General features: G+C 48.6%; 1 protein-coding gene across 1 annotated transcript in view; it reads right to left on the bottom strand.

Moving 5' to 3' along the window:
- LOC119391856 (fatty acid synthase-like) overlaps positions 1 to 23467 on the bottom strand; it is a 200923-nt gene that overhangs the window by 30712 nt on the left and 146744 nt on the right. The window contains exons 18-19 of the mRNA XM_049415421.1: positions 19335 to 19656; positions 6928 to 7047 (exon numbers count right to left, since the gene is read on the bottom strand). Of these exons, the coding sequence (XP_049271378.1) occupies positions 6928 to 7047; positions 19335 to 19656 (442 nt within the window). The remainder of the gene's footprint in view (positions 1 to 6927; positions 7048 to 19334; positions 19657 to 23467) is intronic.

The raw sequence follows: 23467 nt of genomic DNA, 5'->3' as shown, positions 1-23467 counted from the left end.
CCGCGTACGTTTCGCTGGTGGCATGGCCCGTACGTGACTATCTTTGCCCCATAAATTGTTGTCATTTTCTTAATAAGTGTGATGAGCTACACATACGTGACTGGACGCAAGCATATCTTCGTGAGGCGCAACCGTGGAACAAAAACTTTATATTTCAATTTCAAAACTCCATATTTCAAAACTGTAAATTTCAACTCTGATGCTGACGCTTCGAGGTGAAGTTATGAAAATTACTGCACCTCGAAGCTGGTGCAACCTCCTAAGAAATTTCCTGGATGTACCGACAAATACCGCAACGGCGTCAGTTTCAGGTAATGAAAACGATTCCCACGTTGTTGCAATTTTACATGGATTTAAATTAATGAGCGCATGTACGTTGCTTATTAAATGTGAAGCATTTCTTCGCGAACCAAAGACACTTGGTATCTGTCCTTGTCACCTCCTACATCGTGACGCCACGGTGGTCGTCTCGGCAAGCTTGTATATATCAGAATGGTTATGACACGAGTTAGGGCAGAGACAGAAATAACTCAGATCTCACGGCATGAGTGAAGTGGCATGCATGCGATCTGTAAAAGGACATATTAATATTTCTTGCGATATAACGTTCCAAAATCATGATATGTTTATGACGGACGCTGTAGTGGAGGGCTCCGGAAATTTCAACCATTTGGGGTTCTTTAACGTGCACCTAAATCTAAGTACACCGGCCTCAAGGATTTTTGCCTCCATCGAAAAATCGGCCACCGTTGCCGGGATTCGATCCCGCGACCTTGGGGTGAGCAGTCGAGCATCATATCAACTAGACCACCGTGGCGGGTCCTGCACAAGGACAATAACGGCATGAATGATTGTTAGGAACGCCATGAAATTGCCGTGATTGCTTCGTTAACATGGTATATGTGACAATGTGCGTGACATGACATGCAGGCATGTCACGGAGGAACGAAATGTGGTGGCATGAAAGATATGAGCCAGTCATTATAATCGTGTTTACACATGAGATATCAGAATACGTATGACCAGACGAATGACGTACTTGTCAAACACGTAGCGATTGTACTCGCATAATGCATAAAACGTCTAATGATCAGTAACTGTACGCTAGTTTTGGGCAGTGGGAGCAGCGCTGGCCATCTCCTCTTAAAAAATACAAACTTGTACTACTATGCCTCTGGAGCACTCCAAGAAGTGCTTCGCATACGGCACTCTCAGACAGGTACAGGATAACGAAGTGCCTTGAAGTGGCGCGCTTCAGTGTACTTAATAGAATCCTCTCTACAGAAAGCCCAACGAAAAAGAATATATGAGGCTGACTTCAAATGACCGCTATGAAAGGAGCTGCGCTCCTATGCGTTCGCAAGGAAGCGACCTGCGCCCGTAGATGACCCGCTTGCACGCAGAGCATGCGTATACAAAAGTGAGAAACTCTGACGCAAAGAAAGCACGGCCGAAACTTCAGAAAGTAAGGTTTAGCACGCATGCGTCAGCGACGGGAAGAAAAAATTTCACCATCTCCCACTAAAGGGAACCATGTGGGGAGGCGAAGGAGCGCATGGGTCGACTTAACGTTCCGTTTATCATCACGTGATTGTTGAGAGAGTGTACAGGGGAGAGGCGACAGCGTCTTACCCAGCCCCTTACACAGGCCCGAACGCGCTAGCGCGTGCCAGCACACGTGGTTTTGTCTGCGTTACGCCAAGCTAGGACAGCATACAGCAGCCCGGGCCCCTAAAGTGCTCTGCACGTATCATCATCAAGGCGGTCGAAGAACAAGAGGAAGAAGACTTCCCATTGGCGCGAGTGCGCGCTCAGATGGCTAAGCTAGGTGGTACAAAGCGGACGGTCGCCAATGGAACTAAGGGCACAGCCGCGAGGAAAAGGTGCTTCGCATCTAATAAACTGTAGAAGAGAGCCGCAGAAGTTTCGACTTGCCAGCGCGTAGGTAGCGGTCGGTGGCGTGCGTTCTGCAGTTCAGTGGCGTAGCCGTCGCGGGCTTCTCCCTTTTCTCCCGTTTTTCTTCTGTACGCTGCTTTTGTGCGCACGTGTGTGGTTCTCTGTGCTCAGTTTGTGCCGGCAGCTTGACTGTGTTCTCGGCGTTGGATGCCAAAGACGTGTTGCGGTGGCAGTGCAACATGCCACACTGTGGGCACGGTGGTTCAATCTAAATATCGCCGGAACAAAGAATGTGGCGCATGCACGACCTCTCTCCTCAGTATTACAAGGTAGACAGTTTCGCAGAAATACAATCTGTCGGTTTTTACGACAATGCAATAGAGGCCGTGTTTACACAGATGTCATTGTCTTTTTTAATTGAAAATGCATCGTGAACCAAACGGAATTTTCGTCGTTGAACCAGCCAAGAATGCTTGTGCACTGAAAATCCGGTGCGCATTGGCATTCTTCATAATAGTCAGATAAATGACCAGATCCCGCTGGTACTTCGACCACCGCACCGCGCTTTTTCTCTGCTCACGTACTTTTTCGTGCTCACGGGACCACTGCTCTCGCGGTTGTTCACAACACGGAAAATACGGGACAGCTTTTCTGGCGCCGAAAAGACAACAGAAACGCCGTTGTGGCGGCCGCCTTTTAACACGAGTATTTTATGCCGGGGTCCACCAAGGCTTTCGCGACGTATTTCCGTCACAGAAATACGTCAAAAATGAATGCGATCAGATGGCAAAAAAGGAACTATAAGAAAATGCTCCGCTGACAGGAGTCGAACCCACGGTCTCTCGGTCCGCGGCGATGGTTTGCGGACCTTTAACCCACTGCGCTACAATCAAACTCATGAAGGAGGTTACACGAACGCGCTTTTTATTTCTCACACATTCTTCTCGCAGTGCTCTTGATTCGCGGGGTGATGTCGTCGTCTGGAAGCGGTAGAGTGAAGTAATGCGTGACCTCTGCGCGCCGTTGCTACGTCCGTGTAATAGGAGAAGAGTAATTCTGTCAATGCTTTCACACACCGCAATGTGGCGGCTTTAGTACAAGGCTCATTTCACCACCCCGTTATCAATGGGACGCTCATAGCATCCATCCATCCATCCATCGCCCGTAGTATCCATCCATTATAAATGAAAAGGCTCTCCGTAGCTCGCCTGGCTGTCGCACCGCGTTCCCCGCTCGCCCCGTGAAAAATTACGTCCAGACTAGGGAAGACAAGACGCGTGTGGCGTTTCTCTTCGCGTTTCATGATGCTTTGAAGGAATGCACATCGACTACTAGTGTTTAATATGTCCTTGTTCGTGGGGTGTAATTGGGCTCAGGGAAGTTAGGAGGACAGATGAGGCCTATACACTGTTAAAGAACGGGCAGGTCCTATGCTGCGTGACTTACCTGACAGAAGATGACTGGGGGCGGGGTTCCTTATCCATACTAATATAGCTGGCAACATAGAGGAATACTATAGCATTAGTGAGCGGGTGGCAAATATTGTAATTAAGCTTAATAGCAGGTACAAGATGAAGGTGGTACAGGCCTACGCGCCTACATACAGCCATGATGACTATTTATTTGAAGGCTTCTATGAGGACGTGGAATCGGCAATGAACAAGGTAAAGACACAGTATACTGTACTGATGGGCAACATTAATGCCAAGGTAGGCAAGAAGCAGGCTGTAGACCAGGCAGTGGGAGAACATGGCATCGGTTTCAGAAATGAGAGAGGGGAGTTACTAGTAGAGTTCCCTGATCGCAATAATTTACGATTCTTGAATACCTTGTATCGAAAACGGGCGAACCGTAAGTGGACGTGGAGGAGCAGTAATGGCGAAACTAAGAATGAAATAGACTTCATACTGTGCGCACACCCTGGCATCGTGCAAGATGTGGAAGTGGTTGGGAAGATACGATGCAATGACCATAGAATGGTAAGGCCTCGAATAAGCCTACACTTGAGGAAGCAACGGCAGAAACTGATACGCAAGAAGCCAATTAACGAGCTCGCGCTGAGAAGGAAAGTAGAGGAGTTCAGGATCTCGCTCTAGAACAGATACACGGCCCTAGCCAAGCAAGCTGTTCTTAGCGTTATGGCAATGAACGATTATCTGAAAAGCATCGTTACAGAGTGTGCAGTTGAAGTCCGAGGTACAGTCATAAGACACGACACTGGCAAGCTCTCCCAGGAAACTAAAAACCTCATTAAGAAACTTCAAAGCATGAAAGCCTCCAAAACTACAGACAAAATAGAACTGGTAGAGCTTTCGATGTTAATCAATAGGCGTAAAGTAGCCGACACAGGAAGATATAACATGGAGAGAATAGAGTATGCTCTAAAGAACGGGAGCGGCCTCAAAACGGTGAAGGGAAAACTGGGCACAGGTAAAAACCAGATGTATGCACTAAGAGACAAGGAAGACAAAGTCACTAACAATATGGATAGGATAGTTAAGATAGCTGAGGGGTTTTACAGAGATCTACACAGTAGCCGTGACAACCGAGGAGGATAATGTTACTTGTAGATTAGATGAAGTGGTCATCCAACGAGTAACGGAATGGGAAGTAAAAAAGGCTTTAGAGGGAATGCAAAGAAGCGAAGCCACTGGTGAGGATCAGATAACCTCAGATCTGTTGAAAGACGGTGGACAGCTTGTGTAAGAGAAACTGGCCACCCTGTATACGAAACGTCTCTTAACGGTTAGGGTACCAGAACCTCGAAAGAATACTAATATCTTAATCCATAAGAAAGCGGACGGCAAGGACTTGAAAAATTACAGAACGATCAGCTTACTGTCCGTTGTCTACAAGCAGTTTACAAAGATAGTACCTAATAGAATTAAGACAACATTAGAATTCAATCAACCAAAGGACAAAGCAGGATTTCGTACAGGCTACTCGACAATAGATCACATTCGCACAATCAATCAGGTGAAAGAGAAATGCGCAGATTATAACCAACTCCAATATATAGCCTTCATAGATTATTAGAAAGCATTGGATTCGATCGAGCCGCAGCGGTGGCTACATGGTTGAGCGTCCGCTTCCAATGCGGGAGGTACCGGGTTCGATTCCCAGTGCCGACCGTAAACCCACCGGTTTTTCCAAGGGGGTAGAGGAGTACACCCACCTGGCGCTCGGTTTTTAATGGGTACTCATCTCGAAAGGTGGCCCTGTAAGGGGCCCTGGGCGCGCCTTTACCCACCACAGCCATGGTAAAATAGTTCAGCATCCACCGCTGCTCTGGGAGGCAGATAATTACTGCCGCCAGGTACCTACCAGTAAAATAGGTACAAGCGCACTTCCGGCCTGGTGCTCGCGAAGTTCATAGTCGCTTGGGAGGGCCCCACCCTGTGGTAAATTGGCGCCATGGGACCGCCAGGCCTAAAAATAAGGTCATCCTCTTCTTTTTTGTAACAGGAGACACGGTAATGTCTCCTGTGATGTCGGAATAAACTGAATCGAATTGAATAGAATTGAAATATTAGCAGTAATGAAGGCACTACGCAATCAGGGCGTCAACGAACCATACATAAACATACTGGAAGAAGTCTACAGTGGCTCCACAGGCATTAATAGTCCACCATAAAGAAAGCGACGAAATCCCAATAAAGAATGGCGTAAGGCAGGGGGACACCATCTCCCCAATGATCTTTACCGCGTGCTTACAGGAGGTTTTCAGGGCCCTAGATTGGAAAGAGTTAGGGATACGTGTTAATGGTGAATACGTTCGTAACCTGCAATTCGCTGATGATATTGCATTGGTTAGAACTCAGGAGACAAATTGCAACTCATAATTATTGAATTGGACAAGGAAAGCGGAATGAGAGGTCTCGAAGTAATATGCAGGATACTAAGGTATTGTGCAACAGTCTCGCAAGAGAACGGCGCTTTGCGATAGGAAGCGAGGCAGCTGGAATTTGTAAAGCAATACGCCTACTTAGGACAGGTGGTAACCACGCAGCTGAACCATGACGCTGAATTACCTAGGAGAATAAGGATGGGATGCAGCACATTCGCCAATCACTCTCAAATAATGAATGGTAGTTTACCCCTCTCACTCACGAGGAACGTATATAGCAGCTGCATGTTACCTATACTCGCCTACGCAGCACAAACCTGGAAGCTTACAAAGAGCGTTAAACTTAAACTGAGGATGACGCAGCGACCAATGAAAAAGAAAATGATAGGCGTAACTTTGTGGGACAAGAAGAGAGCAGAGTGGGTCAGGGAACAAACGGGTGTTAAGGACAGCTTAGTGGAAATCATGAAGAAATGGGCATGGGCAGGGCATGTAGTGCGTGGGCAAGGATAACAGCTGGTCAAAAGAGTAAGGGACTGGATTCCAAAAGAAGGCAAACAGCGCGAGGGGGAGACAGAAAGTTAGGTGGGCAGATGAGATTAAGAAGTTTGCAGGTATAACGTGGCCGCAGAAAGCACAGGACCGGGTTGATCGGCGGAACATGGGAGAGGCCTTTGCCCTGCAGTGGGCGAAGACAGGCTGATGATGGTGATGATGTCCCCGCTATCTTTGTGCGTGATTCACCATATGCAGTGTCCACGTATATGTTAACAACTTCAGCTGCTGCAAAGGTAAAATCATGATCATGGGCGTAAGTCGTCGGACCGGAAATGTGCCACTACGCGTCAACGTGGGCGTCCACATCAAGTGGTGTTATATCTGTCAAACACTAATAGACATTGTACAAGCTCTCATATATCAATGCACTATAAACATTCAACTGCTAATATGAAGACACGTTTCACACTCGTGTTATACCGATGCCTATGGCAGTGGGATCAGCCATGTTTTACAGATACTACGGTGGAGGCACACAGATGTTGTGGACGGCGTAAAGCTCACGGACCCTGCGCGTTGGATGTATATTTGTCATAATTAGTGCAATAACGTAGACTTCTTGCGCAACATTTTTGTTCAGCTACTTTCTGTTCTATGGTCGTATGATACGGATAGAGAGCACTCACCTCTGCCATCAGTTTCCCGTAAGACGTGGTGTTCAAAGGAAAGGTCTCGTGAGTTGGCAATATTTCTGTCTTGGAGCTGGGGGAAACGCCGCTTCAGAAAGTCGCGCTTCTCTTGAGAACCTGTGAAAACTCTGACATCTCACCCGCACTTATAACGACAGTATCCACAGTTCAATAAAATAATAAATGAAACGTAGTTCTAAAAGACGTATCAATAGCGTTCAAACAGTAGGCGTTTTGACTGAATCAAGTGATCTGTACTCAAGTATCTAAGACATTCTGGCGCTAAGGATTCTAGCGTGGCAAAGTTCTATGTTGCAGTCGTTTATTAAGCACTTGTCAAAGCAGACTCTGACCGTCGATTCCATTGTGATTCCATTGTGACGCACACTAAAAAAAGTGGCAGATCACTGTTTAGCTTTTGAATCATTAGGGACTATGTTATGTTTAAAACAACGAGTCTGTTTAAAGCACTATAGAATCATTTAGGCATCTTTAGCGAACATTAGTAAGCACCAGGGCTGGGCAGAGATACTCGGAAAAGTATTCCGGAATACAGATATCGAAATACATGGACTGGAAGCCTAAAATACAGATACTGAGATACATTTCTCTTTAGTGTAACGGGATATTTCGGAGATACTTTCGCAATAGGACGAAAAAGGTATTCCGGAATACAGATACAGCAATACAGATACTGGAATACTTTCTTTTTTATTTCAAGGATGCTCAGACTCCGCAGAGACATTTATAAGTGCACCATAATGTTAATTGTAATTAAAGTTGCAGCGCATTGATACATTGATACTTTCAGTTCATTTATTTATTTATTTACTACAGCACCCTCAACGCCATTAAGACATTACAGACGGGGGGGGGGGTTGTTACAAAGTACATAATTAGTAATAATTACAAGATGCACGTATCAATTGCAATAAAAAAGTACGCAATTTCACAGCAAGAGTAACAATCATTGGACACCGAAATCGGCATACTTGGTGACAACAAAATGAGCTTTGCTAGAAATAGCACAGTTTAAGCAAATCACTCGAATCACTAATGAACACCAGTGAACGGGGAAAAGTATACATTTATTTTGCACATAAATTCTGCTTTGCTGACAAAATTGCTGTGTGAGCATCTCAAATAGGCTGTCATCTAGACAGCGTCGGTTCGGCCTCAGCACAAGACTCGCGACAGAAGAAAAGTCTCTCTACTGCTGCAGACGATCACAAAATCACGTTATAGTGAAGAAATACCGCCTTCATATCCGGATAGTCCTGCAGCGTGGCGATATCTCTTCTCGGGTAATCGAGATACCGAAACACTTCCGCCCTCACGTGAGTTGTTCTGACCGTTGAGAAGCCGAAGTCGGTCCCCATCTTCGGAATCTTCAGCCGTCTGGCACGGTCGGCACCGGATCAGACGGCTGAGGATTCCACTGCCCACATAGGCCGGCCATAATTACCTAATCGCAATGGAACTCAATGCGTCAAAACTGCACAATTCATACATTGGCTTCCCATAATCACGTTGTTTAGGGGTGAGAGAGTTTAAGCCCTCCCAAGTCGCTCCTGCCAGCTCTCTAAACAGACGTGGAAACAGCGACAGCTGCTCAGAGTGCCAGAAACTACAGCAAGCACTCGTCGCCTAGGCCGAAAGGGTCACCCTTCAATAAAGCTGTTACCACCACCAGCACCCATTTCAGCAAGCCGCAACAGGCCATGTCGGCTCCGATGGTGGGGGCGCCTGGTACCACAAAAGACCGTTTCACGTTTGTGATCAATTAGGAACGCACCCCGACACGTTGGAGCGGTGGCTGAAAGCGCGACAAAGATAGCCATCTTCTAATCACTTCCGCCGCGGCAAAGGGAACTGCTTTTCGAAGTGCCGCCGCTTTGAGAACTGAGCGCACGCGAAGCATTGCAAAGCCTCTGTTGAAAGGCGGTATCCGCGCGGGGGGGTCACGATGTAATGGCTTGCCACCCGAAAAAAAGTAGGCATGCTGCACTGGCCTTGACAAACCGCGACTTTCGTCGACAGAGGCCGACAACATTGTCTCCGCGATTATGCGATCTGTGGCGTCGCGCGCTTTACCACATGGGCCATTCTGCGCATGAGGGGAAACCATCGCTGCCCTTTCTGTCAGCGACCGGCGGCGCGCCTTTGCTTGTTTTGGCACAGCGTCATTCCCCCCTTGGAAACACGCCTCAACTCCCTTCCGCTCACACGCCTCACCCCTAGAGTTTTGTTTTAAAATGCTGCTTTCTTTCAATGTTTGCTGTCGGGCGGCATCGACATTGTCTTATTCATCTAATTTCTAGCGTCCGTCAACGTCTGGAACGACTCCACAAGAGGCCCATTTCGTGACCGCCGAAACTAGAATTTGGCATGAAATTTGAGCGAGGTCTCGATTTTTCTGATGTGTACAATTATCCATGTCGCCTTCACATCTTTTTCTAGAGAGAGCTGTCTTTTATTTCACTGCCATGAAATTTAACTAAACCTTTAAAGAACGCCTTCTTGAATATCTATTTTGCACCGCGGGTACAAGGAGTTCAAATGGCTCAGATATATGCCCATTAGCCCAGTCGTTAAAACACTTCGCGCATCCGTACGAATCCCCGCCGCGCCGTTAATATAGATTTTTTATACATTTATTTCTTTGTAGCGATTCGTCTAACACGACCAAGGGACGGATGAAAAGTTTTCTCGTCGAGTCGGAGACGAAGCCTTACGCATTTAACACTGAGACACTCAATGAAACTGCCCTGGCTTTGTGATCAGCTAATATTTCCTCGTCTGAAATTGAGCGCCGTACCGCTCAAGACACTGCCTGCAGGACATGTGTAGTATAAGAAGAAAACACAACAAAACGAGAGATGCGTTGGAGGAGGACCGCTTCGACAGACGCGCCTGTCATCGCAGCAGACGATACGTTAAGTGTTTCTCACTCAATACAGTGCTCTTATTTACATAAATAGATACTGCGTACTTTCGAGAGAAAAAACAAGTGTTTGTTTTAAAGTGCTGTAAAAAATAATTCATTATTTGGTGATGCCGAATCTGGAACACAAGTGCAGAGCAATGCATATCATGGTGGTTGAATTTGTCCAGGTTTCACTTCCAACTCACATTCACGCAAACGTTTTGCAAATAAATTTTGCGTACAAAAGAATGAAGCAACTTTTAATTGAAAATAACTTCATATCACTTTGTTTTACACTCGGCAAACAAGCGTCGCGAATCTCAAGAACCTAATCCATCCTAAGCGGATCCGAAGCCTGCACTTCCCATCATTCCCATGGTGGTTGAAGCGCCGCTCAAGGAGCACGCATAGACACTAGCGCCAGATTCCCCTCTAGGCATTATAGTACGAAACTCTTTGGGTCTCAGAGTTGCCCTATGCGCGGCCTCCGCAACTGGCTCTCGCAACGCGCCGTTGCCGGACATAATCGCGGAGGCCATGCCCTAAATTATTTCTACAACAACCATTGCTGCCGCCGGATCCTTCCGTCTGACACGTTCGATTGCAATAGAACCAGGGTATCGTTTCCTCCTTCACCTGTCCTCCTTCTTTTGATAGGTACTTAACGCTCAATTCCAGAGAAGCTGCGTCTGGTTGGATCAAAACTCAGATCAAGAGGATAAATACACCCGTACAAATGGCCAATGAGTTAAACCACTGGCCGTTCCGCGCTGGAATATTACCGGTGAATTGAAATGAAGTATGTGCCGGTTGCGTACAACGATTGTATGCTCTCTAAACAATATAACAGACATTTGCCGCCTAAGCACTCCCACTGAAAAATGGTCGGGTAAAAAAATTAAAACAGCTTCGCACTAGCGGGGCCAGGCCTGAAGGAACAGCTTAGCTGGGCGGCCCTCCTTGTTTCTGTGTATTTTTTGCTTTATTTGTTCCTCTCTTCTTCTTTTGCCATCTCTTTTTGCTCTCTTTTTCTTTCTGTTCCTTCCTTTCTCTACCTCTCTTGTCCATCATATTTGTTTGTCTTTCTTTCCTTTCTTTCTCTCTCTCTCGCTATTTCTCGCTTCCCTTTTGTTTATTTCTCTTTCTTTGATTCTCTCCTTCTTTGTCTCTGTGTTTCTCTTTCTGTCTTTCTTCCCTTTGTTTCTATCTATTTTTGTGTTCCTTTCGATGATAGCCTTTACTTTCTCGACTCCTCATCCTCACCCTCACATCCCTTTGCCACACCCTTGCTATAATACACTGTACTAGCGTGTATACTAGTTAATTGTTCTTACACTTTCATAATTTGCTTTATATTTAGGTTCAACGCTGTGCAATGTATATTTGCTTCACTGTTAAATTTTAGGCACTGCATTTGTGTCATGACATTTACTCATATTTGCTTGCTCCCCCCTAATGCAATGCCTTGTTTAAGGCATTTAAGGGTTTAATAAATGACGATTATGATTACTAGGCTATGATATGACTAGGCTATGAACCAACGAACACAGCGGGTGCCAGTTCTTGATTATTATAATTTTCTAGGGACGGATTACGGCCTACGGCTGTAATAACCAGCTCCGCCGTTAAAACGTGTTGCCAAGTAAATCAAGGAGAAAACTAGTATATACATACGTATGTGTGTATGTGTGTGTGTGGGTGCAGTCCTACAGCTAGATTATTGCCAAACGGAGACAAAGCAGAAACGGCAAAGGGCAGCGGTGGTGCCACTCAGCCTACCGCTTCTGGTTCGGCGCAAATATATATTTACTCCGACCATTCACTATGACGAAGGCAGGCCCACTTACCGAAAGGTTACTTGTTAAACTTCTGTTTCGCACGATTCTCGACCTGTTGTTGCAATGCATTGTCCACCGGACCCATTGAATTTCACCCTACGTTATATATATATATATATATATATATATATATATATATATATATATATATATATATATATATATTATATATATATATATATATATATATATATATTGTTAAGACGTTTATTGACGGTGAGATTGACGGCGACGATGCACAACGACAGAGCGCAGACTCGCAGACTCTCACGAGCACGAGCACGAGGGGCGTGCTCTCCGAGGATAGGCGAAGAGGGTGACCCACTAGGAGGCGCTTGAGAGGACGACCCATTAGAGCGTTCCAATGCTTCTCTACAATTACCCCGGGTACGAAAAGGGAGCCGCCTGGCGACCTAACAGCTGGTCACTATGAGCGGGTCATGGTAGGGCTTGAGGCGCTCCACGTTGACAATGTCGCGCCCTCGACGGCGCATGTCGGAAGATGGTTCAATAGGTTCAATCAGGTAGTTGACCGGGGATGTGCGTTCGACGACACGGTAGGGGCCTTCGTATTTTGGTAGTAGTTTGGAAGAGAGGCCAGTTGCAGTGGTAGGAACCGAGAGCCATACGAGCGCTCCAGGGAGGAACGTGGGTGCAGAAGTGTTGGTGGCACTGCGAATGCTCTTCTGCCGCTCTTGGTCCTGCGTAGTAAAGGTCCTGGCTAGCTCGCGACACTCCTCAGCAAGTCTGGCTGTGGCAGAAATAGGCGCACACTCCGATCGATCCGGCGTGTATGGAAGGATGGTGTCGATTGTGTGCGACGGGTGCCTGCCGTACAATAAGAAAAAGGGTGAGAAACCAGTGGTGCTTTGAGGGGCGGTATTGTAGGCGTAGGTGACGAAAGGCAGAATCGAATCCCAATTTGTGTGATCGGCGGCGACGTACATCGATAGCATGTCGCCGAGCGTGCGGTTAAAGCGTTCGGTGAGGCCATTCGTCTGCGGGTGGTAAGCAGTAGTTTTGCGGTGAACAACGTTGCACTCTTTGAGGATGGCTTCGACGACTTCCGACAGAAAGACACGGCCTCGATCGCTGAGCAGCTCCTGGGGTGGACCGTGGCGCAGCATGAACCGGTGGAGCAGGAAGGAGGCTACATCGCGCGCTGTAGCCGCGGGGAGGGCGGCAGTTTCGGCGTATCGCGTAAGGTGGTCTACAGCGACGATGGCCCAGCGGTTACCAGCCGACGTCAGAGGAAGTGGCCCATACAAATCGATGCCAACGCGCCCAAACGGCCGGTCAGGGCAAGGTAAAGGCTGTAGACCTCCTGGTGACTGGTGCGTTGAAGCTTTGCGGCGCTGACAATCGATGCAGGAGCGAACGAACTTCTGCACGTAGCGGTACATCCCTCGCCAAAAGTACCGTTGGCGAATGCGGTGGTATGTTTTCGATACCCCAGAGTGCGCACACTGCGGATCAGCGTGGAACGATTCGCATATGTCAGAACGGAGACTGCGGGGTATTACTAGTAGCCACTGGCGGCCGTCGGCGTTATAATTGCGTCGGTGAAGGAGGTCGTCGCGAATCGCGAAATGATGGGCTTGACGACGCAACGCGCGAGTGGATGGTGTTGCCGATGGATCAGTGAGCAAGTCTATCAGTGAAGCGATCCACTGATCCTTGCGCTGTTCGGTAGCGATGGTGTGAATGTCGATGGAAGAAACGGCATTGTGAGACATTGAGCTGTGGGTATTGTCGTCAGGCAAGGGGGAGCGCGAGAGTGCGTCGGCGTCAGCATGCTGGCGTCCGTTGCGGTACAGCACGCGGATGTCGTAGTCCTGTAGGCGAAGTGCCCAGCGGGCGAGGCGGCCTGATGGATCCTTCAATGATGACAGCCAGCACAGTGCATGGTGGTCGGTGATGACGTCAAATGGGCGACTTCGTAAGGGCGGAACTTCGTAAGGGCCCAGATAATCGCCAGGCATTCCTTTTCGGTGACGGTGTAATTAGTCTCGGCTTTGGTAAGCGTACGACTTGCATATGCCACGACATATTCAGGGAACCCTGGCTTGCGCTGCGCAAGGACAGCGCCAAGGCCAACACCGCTGGCGTCCGTGTGTACCTCTGTAGGGGCCGTAGGGTCGTAGTGGCGTAGTATGGGAGGCGACGTCAACAAACGACGGAGCTTCGCGAAAGCTTCGTCGCACTCTGACGACCACGAATTGAGCAGCCCATTACTTCCGAGGAGCTTCGTCAGCGGCGATATGATAGTCGCGAAGTTTCGAATGAAGCGCCGAAAGTAGGAACACAGTCCTACGAAACTGCGCAGTTCCTTGACGGACGTAGGTTTGGGGAACTCGGTCACGGCCCGAAGCTTGGCTGGATCGGGGAGAATACCGTCCTTGGACACGACGTAACCGAGTATTGTCAGCTGCCGTGCTGCAAATCGGCACTTCTTTAGATTCAGTTGCAGACCGGCCTCGCTCAAACGCGTCAAAACATGCCGCAGGCGTTGAAGATGCGTGGAGAAGTCCGGAGCGAAAACAACGACGTCGTCGAGGTAGCATAAGCATGTGTGCCATTTCAGGTTGCGCAGAACGGTATCCATCATGCGCTCAAAGGTGGCGGGCGCATTACACAGCCCAAACGGCATGACGTTGAATTCGTACAAGCCGTCGGGCGTGACAAAGGCGGTCTTCGGTCGAGCGTCATCAGCCATGGGTACTTGCCAGTACCCTGAGCGGAAATCGAGAGATGAAAAGAATTCTGCGCCTTGCAGGCTGTCAATTGCGTCGTCTATTCGCGGTAGTGGATACACGTCCTTGCGAGTGATCTTGTTAAGTCGTCGGTAGTCCACACAGAACCGCACAGAACCGTCCTTCTTCGCCACAAGAACGACAGGAGACGCCCAGGGGCTGTTAGAAGGTCGAATAACATCGCGGCGAAGCATCTCGTCGACTTGCTCGTTGATTACACGGCGTTCTGTGGGAGATACGCGATATGGACGTTGCCGCAGTGGCGGCTGGGTGCCAGTGTCGATGCGATGCGTAACGGCGGACGTGCGGCCGAGAGAAGTTTGAGCGACATCGAAAGAAGAGCGAAATTCTTCCAACAGGCCCAGAAGCTGGGAACGCTGGACTGGCGTAAGGTTGTCAGCAATGGAGGAACCAAATACATCAGCGGGTGATGAACCAGACGTGGAAACAGCACCGAGCGTACTGGAACTGTGGCAGTGCATTTCATCTGGTTCGTCCATAACTTGTGCGTCTTCGAGGGGTTCCACGCTACCGAGACATTCCCCTTGCACCAACGTGACACTGTACGGGAATGGATTGATAACAAAAATAGAGGTGCTGCCCTGAGTGACTTGCACGGTCGCGAAAGGCACCAGCAAGCCTTTCCTCGTGCAAACACGGTCAGATGGCGAGAGGAGTGCAACGGTGTCGGAAAGACTTGCGCAGTAGACTGACACCGCCGTTGACGAGTTTGCAGGCACCTTGGTGTCGTCTTTGACATGTACCTTGCCCGCAGCCGATGGATTGTCTGCCGGCGTCCAATCAGGGAACGGTGAGAGCTCTATTTCGGCTGGTGCGCAATGAATGACGGCGTCGTGGAGGGAGAGAAAATCCCATCCTAGGATGACGTCGTGAGAGCAGGCTGGAATTATGATCAATTCGACGGCGTACAGAGCATCCTGAATAATGACGCGGGCGGTGCACACCGCTGTAGGGTGAATACTTTGGGCGCTGGCTGTACGGAGGGAGAGACCGGAAAGTGGCGTCGTCACTTTTCGTAGTAATCGGCTAAGTTTGGCGTCCATGACGGATACGGCGGCTCCAGTGTCGATAAGGGCAGATGCGCGAACACCGTCCACAAACACGTCTATCACGTTCGATGGGCTTCGCTGAGGGCTTTCGCAGTTCGATAGCGTCGCAGCCCTTGCCTCCTGGACTGCGACGACTAGTGTTTCCTGGTCACGTGAGACCGGACGTGGCCGCATGGGCGACAGTGAGCGACGTCGTGGAGACGGTGACCGGCGGGTAGATGTTGCGGCGCGGGACGTCGGTGACATAGGCGGCGCTTGGTCATAATAAGGTCGGCTTGATTGGCTGGGGAGGGCTGATGCGACCCGAGGCGGCTCCATGCGATTGCAGTAGCGTGCGACGTGACCGGCGCAACCGCACGCGAAGCAGATGGGGCGGTTGTCGGAAGTGCGCCAGCGGTTCGCGGGTCCCATCCATGTCGCAGAACGGGACGGACGAGACGGCTGCTGATATGAGGGCATTGTGGGCAGGAGTCGGGGCCTGGGGACGACGTCGACGTACGTAGGCGGCACAGGCGCGTCGAAGGCCTGGGGTCCGACGACGGCTTCGGTGTAACTTCGCGGTGCAGCCACAGGAATCGCTGGGGGCGGCCTGGCTACAGCTTGCGCGTAGCTTAGTGGCGCATGCACTGGAGGCGGTTGATGGTATTCAGGAATGACCTCTGCGATTTCCTGCTGAATCGCTCGGCGGAGAGGAGGCAGGAGGGTAGTGGGCGGCTGGTCAACACGCTGCGGTGGAGCGAAAGCCAGTAGAGAGATCTGGCGGGCAATTTCCTCACGCACGAACGACTTGATTTCGGCGAGCAAGGTGGAGTGGTCGGAAATGGCCGACATGCCCGCGAGATCAGCATCGCGTGATGGCGGTCGACGGGTCATCAAGCGCTGCCGGCGCAGCTCCTCGTAACTTTGGCACAGCGTGATGACCTCTGCCACTGTGCGAGGGTTTTTGGCCAGCAGCATGGTGAAGGCATCGTCGTCGATGCCTTTCATAACATTCCTGATTCTGTCAGACTCCGGCATGCTCGCGTCGGCTTTTTTGCACAAGTCAAGGATGTCTTCAATGTAGCTCGTGAACGATTCACCGGCCTGCTGTGCCCGTTCACGCAACCGCTGTTCGGCTTGCAGCTTACGGACGGCAGGGCGGCCAAACACGTCTACGATGGCGGTCTTGAAATCGGACCACGTCGGGAAATCGGATGCATGGTTGTTGTACCACATGCCTGCCACACCCGCGAGGTAGAAAACGAAGTTGCTCAGCTTGCCTGCTTCGTCCCATTTATTTGGGACACTCACCCGTTCGTAAATCGTGAGCCAGACCTCCACGTCGGTGCCATCCGCGCCGGTGAAGACAGGAGGGTCACGGATGCGGGGGACACCGGGACAAGCGGTCGGAGCAGGAGGCGGCGTTTGCTGAGCGGCGTCTTGCGGCATGGTAGATGGCACGGTACGGGATCGAAGCTCCAGGGGCATCGAATGGAGACCGAAGTTGTGGTGACGGTACAGCACTCTCCACCACTTTGTTAAGACGTTTATTGACGGTGAGATTGACGGCGACGATGCACAACGACAGAGCGCAGACTCGCAGACTCTTACGAGCACGAGCACGAGGGGCGTGCTCTCCGAGGATAGGCGAAGAGGGTGACCCACTAGGAGGCGCTTGAGAGGACGACCCATTAGAGCGTTCCAATGCTTCTCTAGAATATATGTATATATATATATATATATATATATATATATATATATATATATATATATATATATATATATATATATATAACTTGGCGTCGCAACTGAAACCAACTTGTGGACTTGTGCATTAACTATTTTTATATTTTTATATGAAGCACAGGTTTTGTATTTGTCGTGATTTCAAATTGCTTATAGTTTTGGAGGGACAGCCTTTAGAGCATCAATACAAGCATACGAAGATAATTTCTTGGGCAATTTCTTCTTCACAATATTTGATGCTACTATGTTCCAGACATCGCTCCTGCGCCGTAAGGCTATTTCATTGTATTCTCGTTAATTACGATAATTTTAAAGCAATAACACAACAATAAATGGATTTATTGTACTTATTATCGCCAGAATTTACGTGAAACAAACAAAATCCTTCTATATTGCTTTGTTGAAGAATAAGAGGGCTGATTTAAGGACACAGAAGCACACAGAGCGTCTTCATCACCTCCGTGCAACAGGCCTCAGGCCTCGCAGGCCACCCAACCTGGACCGCTGGATTCGTGGGCTTCACCACCACTCATTAGTTGACTTTATACATGAAGCAAATTTGTATGTGTATTTTTGAATCAAGAAATATTATGCCTACGGTCAGACTTTCGAGAAAGAAAGCACAAAGGACCATTAGGTGAGAAGCTTGGCTGTTATTTCTGTCAGATTTGGTTGAAAGATTGCCGGTTAATGCACATGACCAGTATGACCTTTATCATTGGGACTTGTTTTCGTTTGACTTTGGCGTCATGTTAGCCAATTTGGTTGCGCAGTCTTCTATCAGCGTTGCCACGCACGGCTCCACGTGCGCTTGAAATCAAGCACCACTGATTATTGATGGCACTTTGTCTGTCCAGAAAATGCTCGGGTCAGGATCTGCTGGGAACATATGGGTCCCGTAACTAGGGAACCACCCCGTCTGGTTCCTGCGTACATCAGCGATATAGTTCGGGCTCAATAAAAGTTGATTCATCATCATCGTCGATGCTTGAATGAGTCGCCGCACGACGTGCCTGTTTGCGGGGTCCGAGATGCTGACGCGCGAGTGTCTAGCTGTGATTTCGAGGAGTCAGTGCGCGGTGTTCTTGGAAGTAGAGTTCCAGGTGCGGACGATGCAAGGTGTTCAAAGATGCAGTTTGTAACAGTCGGTCTACGATGCACTTACCTCTGCAGTCCAAGGTGTCGATGTGCGACCTGTTTAACCGCAAGTGTGGGGATCGTGTGTGTGATGTTTCTGATCGTGCTGGTCGGAACCATTCCAATTTCCTTTTCACCACAGAATAGTTTCGTCTACAGCTGCCGAAGTAATGCGCACTTTGATTTTCAATTCGCCATAAAGGAATGAGTCGAACACGAAACTACGGCGCAGCCATTTTGACAGCCGTCAATCTGCGTCAACACGCGAGGAGCAACACGTCGACGTCGCTTCCGCCGCGAGAGCACCGTACTAGTCGGGGAGCGGGCTGGGGCCATTTGGCAGACGCGGCCAATCGCAGAGTCTGGAACAATCAGAAGGCATTTGCTTTGTGAGCGTCCGTTTCGGTGGGGCGAGCTGGCTGAAGTGGAAAACTTTACGGCGGAGGAATGCGCTTTCAGACCAAACCGAGATGATGGGTACAGCTTGACAACATTGCGTTGTTTTCGTGAGTTAGGCGATATTATTCGGCGCTTTCACTGGTGAAATATTTAGCATATGACAGCATAAATAATTAAACATATTTTTATTACTGCTACGCTCTTACAACGCATCCTTAATATGTTTGGAAATTTTGGGGTGTTAGAATATTCTGAATAGGAACACTTTCGTTCTAATTGAGTCGAATAGGAACCCATTGGAATCGAATACTCAAACTTTCGAATATTTTCGACACGCCTAATGTGTATCAACATATATAATATGTAATCACACCTCAAAAGAGACAACGTAGCTTACTTGCAGTATCCCCGTAATTATTCTCATTGCTATTCACGTAACAATAACAATGCAATTGCAATGTAGAAAGATTGCGCTGTTGCGTACATTTGTTTTCTACCCCGCTGGAAACGTCACTGCGCCTGACACGCCAGGCGTACACGAGAATGCCGCTCTTACCGACGGTAGTGAAGACGGTGCAGCCCATCGCCAAAGCGATAGAGATAGCTGCTTGCCCGACGCCGCCACTGCCCGAGTGCACAAGCAGGGACTCTCCTGGACGTATGTTTCCTCGCACCACAAGAGCAAGGTACGCAGTCATGTAGACCACCGGGATAGTCGATGCCTCTTCGAGGCTCCACGATTCAGGCACATCCAACAGGAACTCTGGATCTACCGACACAGTTGTGGACATGGCATGGCTTTTAACGAATCCCATGACACGACGCCCTTGCGGGTCACGTCCTGAAAACTCCAGACCCAGGAGGCACTCATTGTTTGCCTGGTCACCTGAGGAGAGAGCAAGTAAAATGACACGTTGCTTTGTGCGGCAAGCAAATTACGCGTCGCAAGTGTGCTACAAGTAGGCGTCACTGGTCGTCGTTCATAGCCGAACCAATGAAATAATGCTTGGTGATGCCAAAACATCGCCTTTTTATCATCGCTCACCATTCGGCTATCTCGAGCGACATGCAGGAGTGGACCCGGCGTGCCGCTACAGAGCAAATATGATGGGCTACGCATGCGTAGATTCCGCAAAGTTCAAAGTGAGATATTACATAGTGATGTCCAAGGTATAGAACGCAGATGCTGTATGGCGTACGAATGTTGGCTAAAAGAACTTTGGTGGAGCTCGCCATTGCTTATGTTTTAATGACGTCGAAAAATAAGTCAGTTTGCCGCGTTTAGGTGCCATTGGGAATTTCATATAACGTACCAAACGAAATATTTAACGACACCAGATATCGCACATTGGGTGACGCAGATGTTTATTGCATGATAGTATATGAAAAGCTTTTTATTGTGTGCAGAAACGGTCAAAAATACTTAGGTGATCATATTAAAGAGAGCCGTAAAGTTCTAATTGCTGCAGAAGCTTTTGAGGCAAACAGGCAGAGCGTAGGTGCACGATCATAACGTAACACATAACCTCTTTCCAGCATAAAAAGCTCAAACTTTAATCAACCAGTTTTCCTATCTTTTATTATTCGTATCTTTAAAAAAAACATCGTTAAATGTCGAGCTCTTTTGTATGACTTGTTTCCTTTTGCTAAGGAGAAAATACTTGTTTCGCATTGAATGATAGTCAAAATAAATCAACAAATATTCTCTAAATGAGCTCACGCTTTATTCTCTGTAAAACTCAAGGAGTACGGGATACATTTCCTCGCCTGGGGGGCCACTGCAAAAAAACATTGGAATGGTTTAACGTCAGAAAGTGGTGCGCAAATCATTTACTAAGTCGAATGCGGGCCAGCATTCTTTTAAAATTTCTGTTCTCGCTGGAGAGTTCACGGTATTAACAGTTTTATACATATTGCTACATGTATATTGCCAGTCCTTTGAACAATGCGCGTGCGCGCCGGACGAAGAGAAGGAAGAACTCTCTCGGCTCGGGCTCTGAGCTGAAACGGCCAGCGCTGCAACCGGTACTGTAAATACATCGTGTAAATAATCAAGGCACTACAGTCTACCTAGTCGTCCTTCACGTAACATATTTGGTGGAGGTGGAACGTTCTCCGTCCTATCCACGAAGCTTCGCAGCGGCCTCACCGTCCAGTCTCTGGCCATGGCTACCACTGACAACAGGCCGTCTCTGTCTACAGCTGCGGCGCCTACCACATCATACCTTACGGTATCCCACCCCCGCGACCCCGGTACACTTTCCGCCCAAGCTGGCCTTGACGTTGACTACTGGCTCAGCATGTGCGAGCGTGTTAGCCAAACTCACCGATGCAGATATGGAATACCAACTAGCCCGGTCACACACCTTGCGACCCACCATGATGCTTGCCAACGTAATCTTCTACTCGGTAGGCACCCCGCGTGTCTGGTTCGAGACCCATGAGACCGAGCTGGGACATTTTCAAGAAGCGACTACGCGACATCTTTGGGGACCCGTCCGGTCGCCAAATGTCAGCAAGAAAAGAACTTGCGACTCGTGTCCAGTCATCGACCGAGTCGTGCGTGTCGTACAATCAGGACGTACTCGCGCTGCGCCGAAAAGTGGATGAGCAAATGTGCCGAGGTTGACAAGGTGGGCCACGTACTCAAAGGCCACGCGGACGACGCTTTCAATTTGCTGGTCTACACAAATGCGTCGACCATCGACCTCATCATTAAGGAATGCCGCCACTTCAAAAGGGCCAAAAGCCGCCGCGTTGTGGCTCACCGAACACGGCTGTCACGTCTACGTGCTCCGATCTCGGCGCCACACCACCCTTTGAGGAGAACGTGACGCGCATCGTTCGACGAATGTATTAAAAGAACTCTTAATAGAACTATTGTGCTGATGACAAATTGGGCCATTGTGCTGAAACGACAGGATGTCCGTCTCAAGAGTGAGCGCACTTCACTGCCTGAAAGAGGGAGATATAGGTTTCTAGGCCATTGTATGCCCATTCGGAGCTGCACGTCAGATAAGGTTTCCATGTAATATTTGATCTTGCAAACACGAAGCAGGTTGCAGAAAGATACTGGCTCAAGCCATGGGAATTTAGGCGTGATTGTATGCTTCCACACACAGCAACTTGAAAGGGTGCTTTGCGGATTGAGTGATATTTCCACCAAACAAGAATTAGCCTTCACAACGTTCTGCCGTAAATATGAATGAGGGGATGGTATTTTAAGTGAGCAGGAAAGCAGCCAGACTTGAGACAACGAGTAGATTACATATCCTTCAAGGTTATTGCAGTGTGAACAAATATTTAGGGTGCGTACAGGTCGTTGATACCCTTTAAAACCATTGGGGGTGAGAAATTTGCTCTCGAGGTCCTTGGAAGTTCTGGAAATAATGTTTCACCATGAAAACCCTTGCATTTCTTGTGAAACACTTCATGAAGAGGTCTTAACCCCTTCAGTGCTTTATTTTTGGAAACTTTCCCAACCAAAAGTGCCTATTTTTTTTATTGCTGATTTCGAATCTGATTGTACTAAAAAGTACCTAGTCGATGTTGAAATAATATTTGTACCACATACTTTGTCAAATCAAAACACGGAATAATGCAAGGGGGCCTGCTGCTGCTCCTGCACCAAAAGCGAGTTTCCTTTCTCAACTTTTTCCCGTTTTCTCCTCGCTTCTGAGAGCAAATGAAGCGCTTTTGAAGAAACTGCTGAATATATTCCATAAGGCCATCTTGCGATGACAAGTTGAAAGTCTTGCCTGGAACGGACAAGAATGGAAAGAGAGAAGGCTTCACAGGAGGATTGTCCGCATCAAGCAGGATCTACTGGCAAGCACTCGCGATGTTCACTTCCGAGCTGTTTTCCATCATCACCGAGAAGATGCTCAATTCACCACCATCGCTGTCTTCACTTCCGGACACAAGATAAACATCTGTATCCGAACCATCATCACTCGAAGAAGATGATGAAAATGAAAAGCTTCTTTTTCGTGTTGACGAGCCAGCTATGCATGGGTGGCTGCCACCGCAAGCCATCTTGTCATGCAAAAACCGCGCTCTTTCCGCAGGAGAAAAATAAATTGTCAAGTAAATGCTGCCATCTGGTGGATTACACGCAATCTAAGCTGTAGAAGAGCGCCTCTTGTCCTGAACGCTAGAGGGGAGTACCTATTCCGCTAGGACGAGCTCTGCTCGTCCAAAGCAGTTTGGGGACAGTTTGGGCAGGACGAGCTCTGCTCGTCCAAAGCAGTTAAGGGGTTAAAAGATAACTAGATCAATTTTTTTTGATGGATCAACGTCGACCCGGCAAATTAAAAAAAAACTTATGGCAGCTCCACTACTGTGAAACGTGAGGAAGTGCGTCGCACGGGCACCCAGCGATTCTCGTTCGCAGAGTTCCCGCTGCTCCGTTTACCAAAGCGTCAATGATGCCAATGTTTTAGGTAAACATGTAGGGTTTCCTCGGTACGAGTACAATTTTGTTAGGCAGATTCCCAAACTCGGCGTGCGACATGTACGCTACTTTTTGCAGCCTTAGATTTATCGACTTCCTGCGTGCTACGGCAGTTGAGATACGCGTCGCCTGCAACGACTTCCGTCAAGTTGTTTCCCCCATCAGATGTAACCTCGTAGCGACGCAGCGCCGGCGCAAAAGGGGCGCAGGGAAAGGGGCATTCGCTCACTCGGCGA

The sequence above is a fragment of the Rhipicephalus sanguineus genome, chromosome 4 (genome assembly GCF_013339695.2).
Source record: "Rhipicephalus sanguineus isolate Rsan-2018 chromosome 4, BIME_Rsan_1.4, whole genome shotgun sequence".
Classification (NCBI taxonomy): domain Eukaryota; kingdom Metazoa; phylum Arthropoda; class Arachnida; order Ixodida; family Ixodidae; genus Rhipicephalus; species Rhipicephalus sanguineus.
This window is presented reverse-complemented; position numbering and strand designations above follow the sequence as displayed.